The sequence below is a fragment of the Ursus maritimus genome, unplaced genomic scaffold, assembly GCF_017311325.1.
Source record: "Ursus maritimus isolate PB19 unplaced genomic scaffold, ASM1731132v1 scaffold_8, whole genome shotgun sequence".
Taxonomy (NCBI): Eukaryota; Metazoa; Chordata; class Mammalia; order Carnivora; family Ursidae; genus Ursus; species Ursus maritimus.
Window position 1 is genome coordinate 29,480,891 of NW_024426996.1, and position 17,348 is coordinate 29,498,238.

General features: G+C 35.7%; 1 protein-coding gene across 1 annotated transcript in view; it reads left to right on the plus strand.

Annotated features, from left to right (window-relative positions):
* Window positions 1-1,944: 1,944 nt before the first annotated feature.
* The window catches only part of LOC103679193 (transmembrane serine protease 11D), a gene marked incomplete at its 5' end in the record, with an annotated part of 30,586 nt that continues 15,182 nt past the window's right edge, over window positions 1,945-17,348 (plus strand). The window contains 3 exons of the mRNA XM_008708711.2: window positions 1,945-2,068; window positions 3,945-4,063; window positions 12,453-12,520. Of these exons, the coding sequence (XP_008706933.2) occupies window positions 1,945-2,068; window positions 3,945-4,063; window positions 12,453-12,520 (311 nt within the window). The remainder of the gene's footprint in view (window positions 2,069-3,944; window positions 4,064-12,452; window positions 12,521-17,348) is intronic.

Consider the following 17,348-nt stretch of genomic DNA (forward strand, 5'->3'; position numbering starts at 1 on the left):
CTTTGGTTTTTGTTTCTCCAACTTACTCCTTGTTTTTCAGTACATCTCTCTCCACACTCATAAGTCTTGACACATTAGTTCATCTCTGGTTGAGGAGAAGGATCAATCAGTTTGGAAATTATTCAGGCTTTTGGGTTTACCCTGGACTCCAACTCTGCCTCCTTTTGGCTCTGCCATCACTCAGCAGCCACTAACACTTACTGAAATCACAAATGCCAAACATCACACATCTGTGATCGCATGTCATTGGCACAGTGACCACGTAAGGTAACACATGAGTAAACTGAGTCTCAAAAATCAGCAAATGTCAAAGTGCCAATTTCCTCCAATTTGAAGTTTACTGCAATAGTGGTTTCCAAATGTTGGAACCTGGACCAGTGTCAGGGGAAGTCAGTTTTCACCAGGATAGCAAAATGAACAAAGAAGAGCAATGTAGTAAAAAGATATCATAAAGCTAAAGCTACATCATTCATTTTTTATTAGCCTGAGACTACATCCTTCCTAATTCTAGGCACTTAAATGCCCCGTCGTTTAATGATAATGTTTGAACATGGTCCATTTTTGTATTGAATGTTGGCAAGTCTTGGTCCGCCTCCAACAATCTCTTGATATGTTACTGGTCCCAGAACCACAGAACACGATGTGCACTGGTACAAATACCAGCAAGTGCCCTTCGATGAGTCTCTGAGTTGTGGAGAGCCCAAACGACATCAGGAAGCCCTACTATGAAACCTAAATGTCTGTGAATCCCTGACCCTCAGAGCATTCTCTTCACACATACACCAGAAGGTTGGCAAAACAAATAGGAAAAATAGATTATATTCTTGCTAAATGTAACTGTTTTTCAGCTATGTTAAGGCTTTAAATCTGAAACATGCTCAGAAGTTAAAGCATGCAACAAATATTTATAAATATCATAAATATTTCTGAACCACCTATTTATGGCAGGCACCCGGCAAAGTGTCAGAAACATAAGCATGCATACTGGCTTTCCCCTCCAGAGGCACACAGCCTAGTAGATAACCTATTTAACTAGAGATATATTTCCTACCATAACCTCATTGAGATATCTTCAAGACAGCCTGTGAGGCAGATATTATTAATCCCATTTATCAGACTAGGAAAGTCTCAGATGAGTGACACTATGATCTCCAAGCAAACTAGGGAGAAAAAAGAAATTCACACTTAGCTCTTCTGGTTACCTCCCCTGTGTGAGTGTATGTGGTTGTGGGGAGGGAGGCAGTGAAGTAGATAGTACCTGGGCCATGTGCCTAATAACTACCAGATACCGTATTAGTACAAATCTATTGGCTTACACAGCAACCGACAAATTCATGGGGGAAAAACAATAAGTCACACGAATCTTCTGCTGTGGGACACTTCTAATTCGTTTCAGGGGCTTGCTACTTTTCCTGGACCTGAGCACTCAACCTCTTGTCACACCCCATTTTTAATAATATAGAGAATATGACAGTGAGGAATGCTACTGTTCTGACTCACTCCACCTCTCTCCCCACCCGGAATGACTCCTCTCTCTACTGGGTACCCAGTTAAGGGAGCTTTACCATAGTAAGTGTCCAACACAGGGTCTTGGAAAGACAACAAAACCATACAATTAGTTGTTACTCTTGAGAATCTTGTCAACTGGCAGAAGAAGGGAAAGTAACTGCAAAGCATAGGTCCGATTTATTTATTCTTCTATCAAACTACCAAAATGTCAGCATTTTTGTACTGAAAATAATTTGAAAGAAAAGTCACTAAGGAGAATGTTTTTAGTTCAGGTTCATTTCCAGGATTATATTCTGATCAAAAATCACATTATTCCCTCTAAATAGAGCTATGTTCAGGCTAAAAGGCATCAGAAGGCAGAAAACGTTCACAAGCACTGAAATAATGGCTTCTCTGAGTGAAAGGATTAGTCTTTGATCATTTTCTCTTGTTTTAAGGCCAGCGCGGGTGCCATCAACCTCAAGATTCCTGAATCCGTATGTAGTGTGTTTCGTTGTTGTGGCAGGGGTGGTAATCCTGGCGGTAACCATAGCTCTACTCATCCACTTTTTAGCTTTTGGTAAGTACTAGAAGACTAAAAGGACCACTTTGCAAACTAAATAACTAAATATACCTTCAGATGAAAAGTTTGGCATTCTCTCTTTTATTGCCACTTTTTTTAATATAACATAATTGTATGTCTTATATATCCCTAAAAATATGTTTGTGTCTATATTTTCCCTCAATCAGTACTTTTTTCTCTTCTTTTTCTAGCATAATAAACATTATTACCTAGGCAAGAATTATTCTAGCCAAAGGAAAAAAATCTCTTGATTCTTTTCTAACATTAGAATTTGCCTATTTTGTTTTCTCATTTAATATCATGATTTCCTTCTTCATATAATAGCCTGATAAAATTGTAAATGTAAAATATTGCAAAGAACTTTAAGTTTCAACATTAAAAATTTGGAAGTATTTGTTAATTCATGATCTTTCTCCTGATGAAACAGTCTTGGGAGAACAGCTACGAAAGATGAGGAGTAAAAACAAATTTTAAAAAGGATCTGTTCTTTTATTATTTCTCTTAGTATTATTATATCACAAAAATATAGGACACATGGACGAGAAACAATATAAAGAACATATGATACCCTGCTTACTCATAACAATGTTCCTTAATATCTCAGTGAACATTCTTTTAGATGCTTTAATGTAGGTAAATAAAATGTGTCAAATGCACTAGATAATATGTGCTATAATCTGCTTTCTTCACTTAAAGATGCACTTTGGGATTATTTTATTTAGCTATAATCTGTTAAATCATTTAAACCATACGTGTAGGTGTGTGTTTAGGTATATGCGTATGTATGAGTATAGGGAGACAGAGAGAACATGATTTATTATATGTTCTATTGTAAATAGGCAAAAATGTTTATTTATATGAAAGTTGCAAAACTCTCAGTGGCACAATCAAATTACGAATATTAGGAAAACCAGTAATTATGAATACTCTTTTCAGCCAAGCTAATTATAAAATTGTGGCTACCTTTTGCTATCAAATCACCTGGAATCAACTACATCTAAGGTGAATTATAGAGGCAAGAACCCTCCAGTTTTCAATTACATTAATGAATTTTCAGAGTTAATGGCACCGTATTGTCACACAAGTGGAGGAGTCTATGTTCATCCTCTGCAGAATGTGTCCCAGTGACCACTTAGGGCCCTTGAAAGACTTGTTCCTCCACCGCAAAGGACTATTTCCCCTGATTGAGGTACTTCTCTGCATAAATTATGCTTATGAATGATCAAAAGAAAGCAGGGATTTTTCCTAAATTAGGTTATTCTGCCCATGTTCATAATGTTTCTAAGATGTGTACAGTGTGTTTCAGAAATATTTACTTCTTTACCCAGCTGAATATATCCTCTGGCAGACTTTTTTGGTGGAAACAATTCACACTGGACAACCAATTAGTGATCTTGTTCAAAGGCTTATTTTCTAGCTTATACTTAAAAAATAACAAGTCACTAATTCCTCTAAAATGATTATTATTTGAAACAATTCTTAAAACTATTCAGAATTACTTTGGGTTATTCTTTAGTGCTAAATGAATAATAGCATTTATAGACATTCATTAATACTCCTTGAATGAATGCAATCATGAATCTCCCTAAAATAAAGTAAAAATGAAAATTATGACACTTTTGAGCAGTTTAATTTCACAAATAATGTTTCTCTGATTTTCCTACATCCTTAACACTTTCAGATCTGTCATTTTTTTAAAAAAAAACTGAAAGAAAAATAATTTTATTATAGTTACATTTATAGTAAGTTTGGGGTTTTCTTTAATAGAAGCAAAATTTTTTAATTGTGTAATATAGCATCCTATAATCCTGAATAAATTAAAGTTTAAACTACTTAGTAGTGAGACTGGTCCTCCCTTTTCTTTGTTTTACAGATCAAAAGTCTTACTTTTACCATAGCAGCTTTCAAATCCTGAATGTCAAATATAGTAATCAGTTAAACTCACCAGGTACACAGGAATATAGGACTTTGAGTGAAAGAATTGAATCTATGGTAAGTTAATATTTGTCTTTGCTCTTTATTCCATCATAAAACAAATTTGATAATAAATCTAATATTCTGTGATCTATTTGTAACTGCTAAATGTTCTGTATATTTTTCTTCCCTGAATACTGAAAGATGTGTTTCTTTGTGCTTTTTCCAAGTTAATCTGCTAGTATACCAGTTCTCCTTTACATTTTTTTAAGTCATGAGTGAAAAGTATTAGAAGACTCTTGAGTAAATTCATTTTTAAATGATTATGACTTCAAAAGCTGGAAGTCTACTATTCGTGCAAGTTGAGCATTTACTACTGCTCTCCTAGAGATTGCCTTTTTAAATCCTTTCTGTTTTGCCTTCTTTCCTTTTCTCTTAGCCAACTAAACACACAGGTGGCAGGTGGTAAATGATATGCTTTCATGTCAATAATTACATAGTTTAGACAACATCCTACTCTGGTTCAATGACAGACATAGAAAATCTGCAAAGCAAGGTCAGGTTTCACTTGAAGAGGCCCTCCCGGAAACCTCAAGGTGGACCTTTTGCATTCATTTATGACCATGGACCAGAGTCTGGCCTTTAGCCTGCACTGTCAGAGTTGACCAGTCTAAAGTTTGCTTACTTACCTTTTTAAAGAGTCCTAGGAATATAAATTAATCCAATGTCTCCAAAACTTTAGCATGTAACAGAATCACCTGGCAGTCTTGTCAAAACACAGATTTCTGGGCCCTGATGTCAGAGTCTCTGATTCAGTAGGTCTGGGCTGGACCCAAGAATTTGCATTTCTAAGGTGATGCTGGTGATAATGGTCCAATGACCACCTTTGGGAACCACTAAGTTAACCTATAATGAGAACTCTTATGGCTGGGAGACTAAATCATTGGCTCATCTCACACATTTTTCCCCAGAGGCAAACTTCCCGAGAAGGCGTTATGAAACAACTGCTTAGTTAGCATGGGATTAGAGCAAAGGAAGTTAGGTATATCATTTAAATGTTTAAGGAGATCAGAATAAACAGCTGAATCAGTGATTTGGGAAGAGAATCTATGAGAGTTCCTAAGATTTTCCTTGTTTTTGAGAACCTTGACAGTTTTGCAGAGTACTAGCCAGTCATTTTAAAAAATGCCCCACAACTGGACCTTTTTTTGTTTGTTTTTTTCTTAGAGTGGAGTTACAGGTTTTGGGGAGGGAGGAAGACCAAAGAGGAAAAGTATCATTTTCATTCCATCGCATGAAAGGGGTTCATTACACTATCAGTATGACTTATCACTGTCGACCTGATCACCCATCTGAAGCAGTATTTGGCAGGTTTCTACACCGTAAAGTCATTCCCTCCCTTTTCCATACCATACTCTTTGGAAGAAAGACACTGTGTCTAAGCCATGCATAAGGAGTAGACAAGTGGAGAGCTATGCTTTGAATATTTGAAGAATATTTAAAATTCCTCTATTTGTCTATTCTCCCCATGTATTTATTCAACCACTTGCTTGTATTAATATAGTGGTCTCTGCATTTTTAAGATTAATTTTTAGGCTGCACTCTAGAAATGCCCATTTACATTCTCACCAGCAGTATGTAAGTCCACACAGGTATGCTAATTTCCCCACAGCATTAACACGCAGCTTCGTAAATTATTTTAATTGTTGCTAATTCAGTAGATGAGCAGTGATATCTCACTAATTATTTTGGTTTGCATTTCCTTAATTACTAGGATTTAATCTGTCTTCCTATATTAATAGGTCATTCTTATAACTTCATTTGTGAATTGCCTGATCACGACCTTGTCCATCTTCTTACTGGAGCACTGGTCTATTTTATATGGATTTGAAAAACAACAACAACAAAAAAAACCCTCATACTTATTACAATATTAAAGTTTGCCTGTCATTCACATTCCATATATTTCTCTAATAATGTGATGTGACTCTCAATCTTGTTTATAATGTAGGGGATTTTCAATGTTAAACATTTAATTTTTCATAGAGCCAAATTATCAATCCTTTTTATGATTTCTCACTTCTGTGTCAGGTTAAAAATGGCTTTCTCCACTCTAAATACTCTTTAAAATATTCACCTCCATTTCCTTTTTATAATTTTATTATTTCAGTTTTTATAATTTTATCTTTTATTCATCTATAATTTACTTTGCAATAAGGTAGAGATCCAGCTTTATCCCCAAAATAGCCAAGTGGTGGTATCAAAGCAGTGTATTCAATAGTGCAGTGGATTTATTTACCATGCCACCTTTATTATACATTAAATTTCTCCTTTTCTTTTCTCTGTACTCTCCTTGTCTTCACTGATTAATCTTTGCCTGTACCAGTACCAAGCTATTTAGAATACTGTGGTTTTACAAGATATTTAAACATCTGACAGAGAATGATATCCCTTGAAATTCTTCTGATGTATGATTTCCACACTTTCATTTATTTATTCTTCTGTGAAAACACTTTGAACATTTAAAACACTGTGTGAATAATACTCTAATGCAGTGCTAATTTATGGTTTACAAGGCACTTTCTAACTTGAGTTCACAACAGCCACATGAATTAACAAATCATTTTTATAGATGGGTAAAATAAAGGTTGTGAATTAGGAAACATGTCAAACGTCATTCAACTCGAGAGCGGTAGAACCAGCATTCAAACCATGGGCTCCTGACTCCAAATCCAAGGATCATACCATTTTCCAATGGTAACATGAGTACCATCATTATCTTTGTCCCACAGACAACATGCTATACTTAATAAGCAGTGGAATAGTCCCAGAACGTTCTATTATATTAGGCAATTCACGTCTCTTTTCTAGCTCTCAGTTTACGCAACAGAGAAATAAAATCATTGGACCAGATGATTTTTATAGTACATTCTAACTCAAAAAGTCTATGATTTTGTGACTTTCAAGCATGATATTCACTCATCTGTTTTTCCTATCCTGCTTCTCTGCCCACTTCTCTGTGTCCTTAGAGGGGATCACCCTCCTCTACACTAACATTCAATGTTGAAATTCCCCAAGGCTTTGGCCTCTCTCTCCTTGTCAGTGACACTGTTTTGTATCTGTAGACGATCTCATCCATCACTTCAACCAATACTTATCTAATGACTCACTTGGTCTTGAGCCCAGACTTTTCTTCTGTACTTTGTACCTTTTCACCCAACTACCAGCTTAATATCTCTACTTGGCTGGGTTTTTTTCCTAAATTTCAAATTTGTTATGTGCCAAAATCAAACTCATGATCTCCCCACACCATAGTAGCCTTCTTCCAATAAACCTGACAGCGTCACTGATTCAGTTTTCTGAACCAAAAACCTAGAATTCATCTTTGACCTACTGTCCTCTATCATTCCAAATATCCAATCCATTACCAACCCCTGTAGGTTTTAACCCCTCTATTTCCCTCATCTCCATTCAATTCTCTTCATACCTAACACCATGCCCTTCCAAACCACCACCTCTACTCTGAAGTACTAAAATAGCACAAATAATTTGTATTATTTCTTCCCTAAAATTGAATATCCATATGCAGCAAAAGAAATTATTCTGGGGGTGGCCTGGGTGGCACAGTCAGTTAAGCATCTGACTCTTGGTTTTGGCTCAGATCATGATCTCAGGGTCTTGAGATCAGGCCCTAAATCGAACTCAGCAGTGGAGTCAACTTGAGTTTCTCCCTCTCCCTCTGCCCCTCCCCACTGCGCGCGCTCTCTAAAATAAATAAACCTCTTTTAAAAAAGAAATTATTCTCAAATTACAAATCTGACTGTATTATCCTTTTGTTTCAAACACTTCAGTGACTTCCCATTATTTATGATAAACAGCAAATTCCTTACACACTAACAAGACCTGCGTGATCTGGTCTGTCACCCTAGCCTCCTTGCTCTCCACGCTACAGTTGCACTGGCCTCCTTTCGTTCTCGAGACACAACCTGTGTGTTCTCACGATCGGACTTTGTGCCATTCACTTCATCTGTGAGGCTTTTTCCTCCCTGTTCAACTAGCTAACTCTGATTCTTTCTAACAATCTCAACTCCATAAGCATTTCCTCTGAGAAACCTCTCTAATCTCACTGGATGGATCAAATTCTTCTGTATTTCTGTACTTATCAATTATAATATTACTCAAATGTGGATGATAACTTGATAAGTGCTTGTCTGCTCCCCTTACACGTAAGCTCCATAATGGCAAGGACTGTTTATCTTTTCTCACCATTGTACCCCAGTGCTCGATAGAAGGGGCGTTCAGTGCAAAAGGTGCTCAAAAACTGTTGTTGAAAGAGTGAAAAACAGAGCAAGGTCATTTAGAAATAATGAAAGCACCTGTTTGCAAAATACATGTATCAAAACTACGAGTGCATTCTGATTGAATGGGTCTTTCTAAATAAAAGACTTCAGTCAGGATTCATACCAGGGATCAGCTGAAATTCCCCTTTGGTATCGGGGGTGATATTGCAACCAATTCTGCAAACAATTGCCATTTTTTTCAAAATATACCTAATTACAGTCCCATAAACAAACTAGGACATAGGAAGAAAAAGAAAACAGTATCAGTTTGAGATTAATCTTATCACATTACTTATTCAGGCACATCCATTTAATAGGCCATTTAATGCCTAAAAAAGAATTTGGTACACACTTGACATTCAAATATTTTTTGAATGAATAAATAAATGATGCATTCTGTCTGTTGGTTCCTGCGCCAAGTCTTAGGGACACAAAATGAAGAGATCACTGCAATCAGGAGCTCACGGTGGTCTCCAAAATGGGGTTGTGCATTCCAGAAAGGGATTAATTAATTGTGAATACTCAAATACTCAGATATCATTCCACATGTATTTTTCCCTTAAAGGATATTTTTTAGAAGGAAGAAAGCGCTTTGTTACTATTTAATAAAGGAACTGACACTGCCACCCTTGTTTGGTTTTATGTCAGCTGGTCCCACGCAATGTGTGTGAGGAGAGCTTGAAGGAAGAGGGGAAGGGCAGTAACACAGCAGAACTGACTAGGTTTCAGTGTATTTACCTGCTCTGAGTAGATTTCAATGATGTGCAGTTTCAACTTAATTTAAAGATTTTATTATCTAGTTTTAAAAGTAAACTGAATCAATAAGGGAAACAGAAAATCCTGCAAAACACAAATTTTAAAACCCGCAATATGGAGATAACTCTAATATGCAAGGACAGTAATGAGCAAGTAAAAGAACAGTAACATAATGTCAGAACTGACACTTTTCTGCTCCCGACTAGAGCCAAATTACCAGGTGAAGCAATACCTTTCTTAGAAGACACATACACACATGTACACACCCTGTCTCTTCAAGGTGTAAGTGAAAGAAAGTAGCCACATTTTAAATAAAACTCGTACCATGGAAAGGAGACTGAAAACCTATGTTTAGCAATGGGTCCATCATTAGGTGTTTGGATTTTCTTCTGTTTTCCTCAAAATGATGCATGTTATCTATAAAAGCGCTTAGACATGTGTACATAAAAATTGGGGGGAAAGGATTAACTATCATGTTTGGTTGATTTTGAACACGTTTCCTTAAAAACATATAAAATGAAACACATTTCATTTGGTTTGCAAGGATAACCGATTGACATCAGGGAAGATGGAAAGTCACCTGCTGAATTTCAACAAAATCTTTGCACAATGGCTGGGAGGGACTGACAACTTTGTGTCGTGATTTATTAAGTTGTGTCGGTGATGTACTTTATGCATTTGAGCCACATAATTGTGCAGAAACTTCTTCAGCACTTCAAACCACGTATTTAAATTAAAGTTAGAATCATAACTTTGAAGTATTTCAAAAATTATAAATTCTATCCAGTCACATTAATAGTGAAATTATTATTAAACACAAATGGAATAAAATTCCTAAATGTTTGTTCTGTAACTCAGCCTTTTTAATTTCTAATTTTGTCAATGTTTTATAATGTATATTGCTAGCAGTACAGTATTATTACATGTATATAATTTATAAATAAATATACGTGTTTTGGCTACTCATGCACAAAATGCTTTACCCATAGAAGCACATAATCAAAAATATTTGGAGACCACTGTAGTAACAGGTCATATTGCCACATATTTTATCCTTTTCTTGAAAACTGAGCTTTCCAGATCTATTTAAGCAGAAAGTGGTAACTGGAAGGTGGCTGAAATCACAAAACCATTATTTCTATTATTCAGTTCATGAATAATATGAACAGAAATATAGCTATCATGGAAGAAGGCCCTGAAAATAAGGTGCTTTATCTTCCTGGTTAGCTAATAAGATCTTTTCTCTCTAAGGACGAAAATGTATGATAATACATTCTATAGATAGTCTATTAACAAATTCAATGATTCACTTTGTTGGAATTTAAATAATCCACATCTCACTTCAATCCTTATCAACAATGAATATTACCGAGGTAGGAGGATTCTAGTCTACACTACAATACCACGATAGTATTGTCACCCTCAATCAGGAGGGAAATATAAAATAGTTCTCTTTTTTTCATTGTTTATTTGATTTTTGTCCAAGGTAATGAAAGTGTCAATAGTGCAGATGACAAAATCAGAGTGTGAAAGTTAACTTGTTTGACCCTTTGAACAGTAATAATTTTGAAGAAAAGGAAAAGGCCAAAAGGTTGACTGTAAAGCTCACTAAAAGTAGATGTATAATTTGGGGGAGTTGCAGTAGTCAACTATGTACAGATAATTTTTTCAATACACTTTTGACTGTACTTTTGCAGATGGAAAAACTGAGAGGAAGAAAGGTTACAAGGCTCATTCAAGTTCTCATAGCAAGATAACTTATCTCTGTGTTTCTCATTAACTTCCCTTTCCACTATCCTATTGGAATTCTCTAGAATCATCTGCTCACTGATTTTCTACCAAACATTTGATAAGTTCTAATGAAAGGGCCAATAACATTCTACTCTGGGAAATAGGGAATCTTATCCATGGTCCTCTTCCTTTATCCTTGTATCCTGATATCAACCAATTAATCAATTTGCTTTCTTTAGGTTATTATCTTAGTCTTCACTGAGGTTTTCCACATAACAAAATGTCATAATTAAGGTGGATTTTTTACTTTGGTCCAGTCTTGCCTGTGCAGGTGTAATGACAAATAATGAATTAAAATATAATCACAGGAAACATTTATCCAAATTTTAACAATTCCTTCAGCTTTAGGTCAGTTCCTTTTACTTCTGTTAAAATCAAGTAAAATTAAAGTTAAATCATTTTATTAAAATACCTCCTATAACATACGATATTAATATGCATATTAAAATCCATCCTTCTTTATAGTTACCTGGAATACAGTTCACCAAATGACAGCAACCGTTAATTCTAGATCATAGAATTTGGGGAGGTTTTTTTTTTTTTCTTTCTTTCTTTCTTCTTAACACTTACTAATATTTCCTAAATTTTTTAAAAAGGAACATGAACTATTTCCATAAAGCCAATAGTCTCATTATTCTTTAAAATGTTCAAAGCCTCTCTGAAAAGAAAGAAAATTATCATTTTGCCAAACAACTGCTTGGTCTGATACCAGCCTATAGGAATGGATATTTTAAAAGATACAATGTGGTGTAATAGAGATTGCATAAACTTTACAGTCTCAAGAAGGATTGGTTTCAAATCCTGGCTTAATATAATATTCAGCCCACTACTTAATTTCCATGTCCATGTCTCCTTTGGTGCTGCCTCATGGTAGAGGCAACACCAAATGGAATCCACTCCCCCATTAGGAAAACTCAGTATCTCCGACTGACCCTGCACCTGAGAGAACCATTCCAGTCACAGTACCACCCCTAGTTCACTGCGAACCTGAGCTTTATAACTCAAGAGCGCCATCCTTGCTGGGACTGAAAAATGATTCAGGGAGACGGTTAAGGTTAGGTCAGGAAATTACCAACTGATATTAAAAATAACCTCAGATGCTTAGGTATTAGTCATAATTAACAAGGAAAAAACTGCCTTTGCATCTTTCCCTTCTTTTCATCACTCATTTTAATCTGGTTTTACCCATTTAAAAACAGTGGTTGGGGAATCACACAAATGTAGGTTGTATCATGGACCCCCCTAGGGTTGGCTTAGCACCCACCCCAACCCCCTTGGGAAGAGCCGCCAAATCACACTGAGTAAAACATCTAATGGTGAGATGACTTCTCGTGAAGACGCATCCTGCCCATTATCATCTTTGTATCATAGATGAAGAAATAGGCCCTGCATCAGAAGGCTGTATCACCAGCCTAAGTCAATCTCATGTGTTCTGAGATAGAATTGAACTAAACTGAAATGAACTGAAAACTCCAGTCCCTATTCCTCATTAATTTAAATCCCATGTTGCAAGGTTAGGAGGAAGAAGAAAGGGGAAGAACAACTGCAACTACAAAGAGTTTTTTCCTTTCTTTCCACAGATTACTAAAACATTCAAAGAATCGAATTTAAGAAATCAGTTCGTCAGAGCTCATGTTGTCAAACTGAGGTAAGTGGAACTCCATAAAAAATATATAAGCTTAGATGCAGTTTGGCCCATTGGACTTTTGCCCACAGCATGGATAATGAATGAGGCATTCACGCAATTTGTTGCAATATTATGAAAGAAGTATCATGGGCAGCTTAAAAAACAAGGCCAAAACAAAAACAAAACATGCCGCATATGATCTCTTTACTAATGAAAATAAACATATAATTTCAATTCTTGATAGGAAAGGAAGAAAGGTTAAAGAGTCAGGTGAAGGTATGGTAATAAAGCCATCCTACTGTATAAATCCAGTGGATCCCATTCACAATCCAGCATATGTAAACAGTGCCCCTGGAGTTGTGCAATGCTGTGGTCCTGGGCATATTCATCCAATATCAGAACACAATGACTAACATCAAGCTTTTTGGTTTGTATCTGCCTGTAATGCTATAATGTAAAGGATGCTGTGACCAAATCCAAGCATCTCTGGCATGAATGAATAATAAGGGGAGTAGCAGTATGCATTCTAATTATTTGACATCCCTGCCTTAGTTGATGTATACCTATCTGTGTGATGTGATCAGACAGGCCCTCCCAACTAAAATACCACCCCTAGCACAAATGTTTCAATGCCCACATTACCCAGTCCTTCAAATAATAAGCAAAAGTCCTTTGAAGGGGAGATATTTCTCAAATACCACCACCACAAGAAAATTATTATTTCTTATTTTGTGTAGAATCAGTAAATCCCAGGAGCATGAGCATCTGGTCAGATACATTTTATTAAGAAATGAGAGGAGTAAGAAGAATCCATGGGAAGAGTATTTACCAAAATGAATTTCAGTCAGTCCAGTGAACATTCCCCTTAGCACTTTCCTGTGAAAATCTCTGTGTTAGCCACCAGCTCTCAAAATCCGTAGGACTGGATGAACCATTTGCATTTTCTCCCCTTCTGTCCCCTTCCCACCTACTGCTCAAAACCCTACAATCTCACTTCTGACACCACCACAAAATGCTAATTACCCTTGCCAAATTCAACAATGACATCCAAGTCACAAGCTCCAAACAAACTCTATCAGTCTTCTGTTTGGATCTCTCAGTGGTATTTGGCACTGTTGTATTTTCAATCCTCCTTGAAATAGTACCATCCTGTAGTTTCTATGATCTACACACCCTTATTTTCCTCATACCTCTCTATTAACTCCTCAATTTTCTTCACTAGCTCTTATTCCTTCTCTGTACGTCCTTCAAATGTTGTTGGATGTCAGTCCATGCTATAAGCCTCTCTTCTTCTCGGTTTACATTCTCTCCTTTAAGTGGCTTCATTGCCCCCTATGTGCTCACTATTCTCAAAGCTGTATCTCTGGGCCAGTCCTCTCTCCTCATCTCTAGTCATGAATGTACACAGCCATCTACTTGATGTCATCATACAGGTATCTCACAGACAACTCAACTTGATTGTGTCCAGACATGAACCTATCTCTCCCCCACCAAATATTAACTCTTCTACTGTTGCCTACCTCTATCAATGGCATCATTTTCAACCTAGTTGCTCAAGAAAGAAATATGCAAGTCATCTTTAATTTCTCCTCTCCTTCAGCCACACATCCCACCATCTAAAATTTCAATTCTATTTCTTAAATATCTCTAAATTTCAAAGCTTTTCTTCAAATAGTGCCCTCAACCATTTCTTGCCTGGACTATGAACAGTCTCCCAAATGATTCTCCTTTCTTCCAGTCTTGCTCCACTCATTCTACACAACAGCCAGAAAGACCTTTTGAAACAAAATTCTAAACATATTATTCCCTAGTTAAAATCCTTCTATTGGCCATTCATTACCCTTGCAATATGCCAAATATTATATGTAAATATAATATATGCATATGAAAGGTACATATATTCTTATGTATAATGTGTGTATATATGTATATACATACACACATATATGTGTGCGTATATATATAGAGAGAGAGAGAAAGAGAGAGAGATTTTTATACACATATATGTAACAAAGTTTATCCAACCTTTCTTTACCTGACTTCTTCTTACCTTCTCCATCTCTGGGCTTATCTTTCACTACCCTCCACCTAGACTACTCTCAGTCCCACTAGACTTCTCTCAGTTCTTCACTATCCCGAACCTCAAGAAGGGTTTTCAATATTTTATTTTCAATATTGATGTATACTTATAGGTTAGACATTTCTCTTAAAACAGAAAGACAGCTAGTTATATTTTCTAATGCATTCTGATCATCTTTGCTTTATTTAAGTGAATATCCTTCAAATTTAGATAAGAAGAGTTGGCTTAATCCACTACATTTCTTCCAAATAATATAGGGAACTTGGAACTCTTGTTCATGTTATTATGAATGATGTTTTAGTTTCACCCTATTTTTAATGACTCCAAATTAGTCATTGTAATGATAGATTACCAGTTTCCCATTTTCTTTGTTCCTTATTTCCTACTGTACCTTAACCCTCCTGGATTCAATATCTTTCTTACTGAAATATTTCCTTTATAAATTTTCACAAGAGTCCATGAGCCATAAAGTATCCTTTTTGTTTTGCTTTGATCTAAAAAATGTCTTTTTTTCTTCATTCTTGAATAATACTTTAGTGTGGATTTGAAATTCTAAATTAATAGCTATTTTCTCTCAGCAATTTGAAGATACAATTATAGACTGCCTTCTTTGTTGCTATTAAGACATTGTCCTTCAGTCAAATGTTCTTTGGTAGCTAATCTCTTCTCTATTTCTTGAAAATCTTCCATTTGTCTTTGGAGTTCAGAGGTTTTTTTATGATGTATTGCGTGAGGGGGTTCTTTTAGTTAGTATGCCTCAGACTCTTATGATCTAAGGCTTCGTGTCTTCATCAGTTCTGGATAATTCTCATTATTTCTTGTAATATTGCTGCTCCTTTATTTTTTGGTGCTCTTCTTTCATTTTACAATAGGTAAACATTGAACTTTCTCTAGTCTCTTAGCCTCTATTGATCTGCTTCATCTTTTTATCTGTGTTACATTTTGTGTGATTTATTTTTAACTTCAGTTTGTCTGATATTTTGTGTAACGCATCCACTGAGTTTTCAATGTTGATTGATAATGATGACTGTTTTCCTGTCTACGAGCTCTGTTTGTTTTTTTTTTTGTGAACCTATCTGGTCTGTTTTGATAATATCCTATACTTTTCTCATATTTATGATTCCCCTTTTATGTCATTAGTCATTTCAAATATAGTTACTTATCTGTTAATTTTATTATGTGACATTTTTGAGGTTGCTGTCCTTGTCCTGCTGATTCTAGCTCATGATAAATTGTTTGCCATTGGGATTGTATGCTTACCTTTAATCCCACTTCATAAGTGGGATACTATGCAGCCTGGATTTAACATCCCATTTTACAGAGCATTTGCTTCTATCAGATGCTCTAGGAGGATCAGCAACACATGGACTTTTTTGGGGGGGAGGGGGGAATTTCTTAAAGTTTCTGGAACCATGCAGGTGGTGGTAATGCAAATCCAAAACTTTCATGCAGCTAGGCTCATGATCATGAATTTTCAGGACATTCTTCTTTTTGCTGTCTAGACCTAGAACCCTGAGACACATAAACATCTTCATTTTTTTAATAACATTATGAGCACATTTTTTTTTTCTTTCCAATCCATGCTTTCACTGAGGGTTTAGTTCTTTGAGAATCCTGGTCTTATTTAGAAACCTCATGTTCATCTCCCTAATTAGCACTAGCCCAAAGCCTTCTCTCCAGTATCCATGCAAACGGTACAACTCAAGCCTGTTGGGTATTCTAGTGCTTACTACATAATATTCATGTTCTTTATTTTTGGTCTTCCAAGATTTCCCTTACTTTAATGGGAGTGTAGCTTTGCATTTCAAATGAAATGTATTATATTTTATCGAGCATTTCTGGTTATTTTATATGGAGAAGTGGGTTTTTTAATTATTTAGGCTTTCATGTTGCCAGAAATGGAAGCTACAATTATTTCTTCAGTGTCTGCTCCTCTATCTAAACTGCAAAATACATGACAATGGCAAGAGTGAATCTTGGTCACCTTTAATTTCTGAAACTAATAACAGTGCCTAGCACAAGAAGGTGACTATTTAACATTTGCTAAGTAAATATTAAATTAATTATCTGGAATGAATATTATGGCAGCACTGACAATTGAGAGGAGAGGAAGAGGCCTAGAATGAATATGAGAGACAAATTTGTCTATTGCACATTTTCAGAAAAGAAGATGCCAATGTTAGGTGGGGGAAATGATTTACATGGTAATTTACATGTAAAGAAGTGGAAATTATATCGATTTTTGATAATTGTAGCCTTTAGTCAAATTATTAAGGATCATTGTGGAGAATATATGTGGCTAACTGATATAGAGATAAAATTCTAACATAAGACTTTGTAGCCACATTAATGCATTTAGGTACTAGAAAATTAACCAGAGCCTTTAAATCACATAAATTTGGAACCTCTTCTCTTTATAGGTTTGTTTAATGAGGTAAGGTTTTTTTCATTTGTTGTTTTTTTTTTTTTGAAGATTTTTGTGAAGTCTAATAATAACTAATACTTACAGTGCACTTGCTATATGCTATATACTCTTCCAAAAGTTTTGCTTGTATTTATTCACATAATCTTCATAACAACCCATTTTAATGTAAGGAGACTTTGATACAGAAAGATTAAGAAACAAATAACTTACCAAAGTCAAACAGTAAATGGCAGAGCTGATGTTCAAACCCTGGCAGTCTGAACTTCAAAGCCAGCTATACTGAATAGTGGATACAGTGTACCATGCTTTGAGATCAAATATTTGTGAAATAGCATTGTGATATA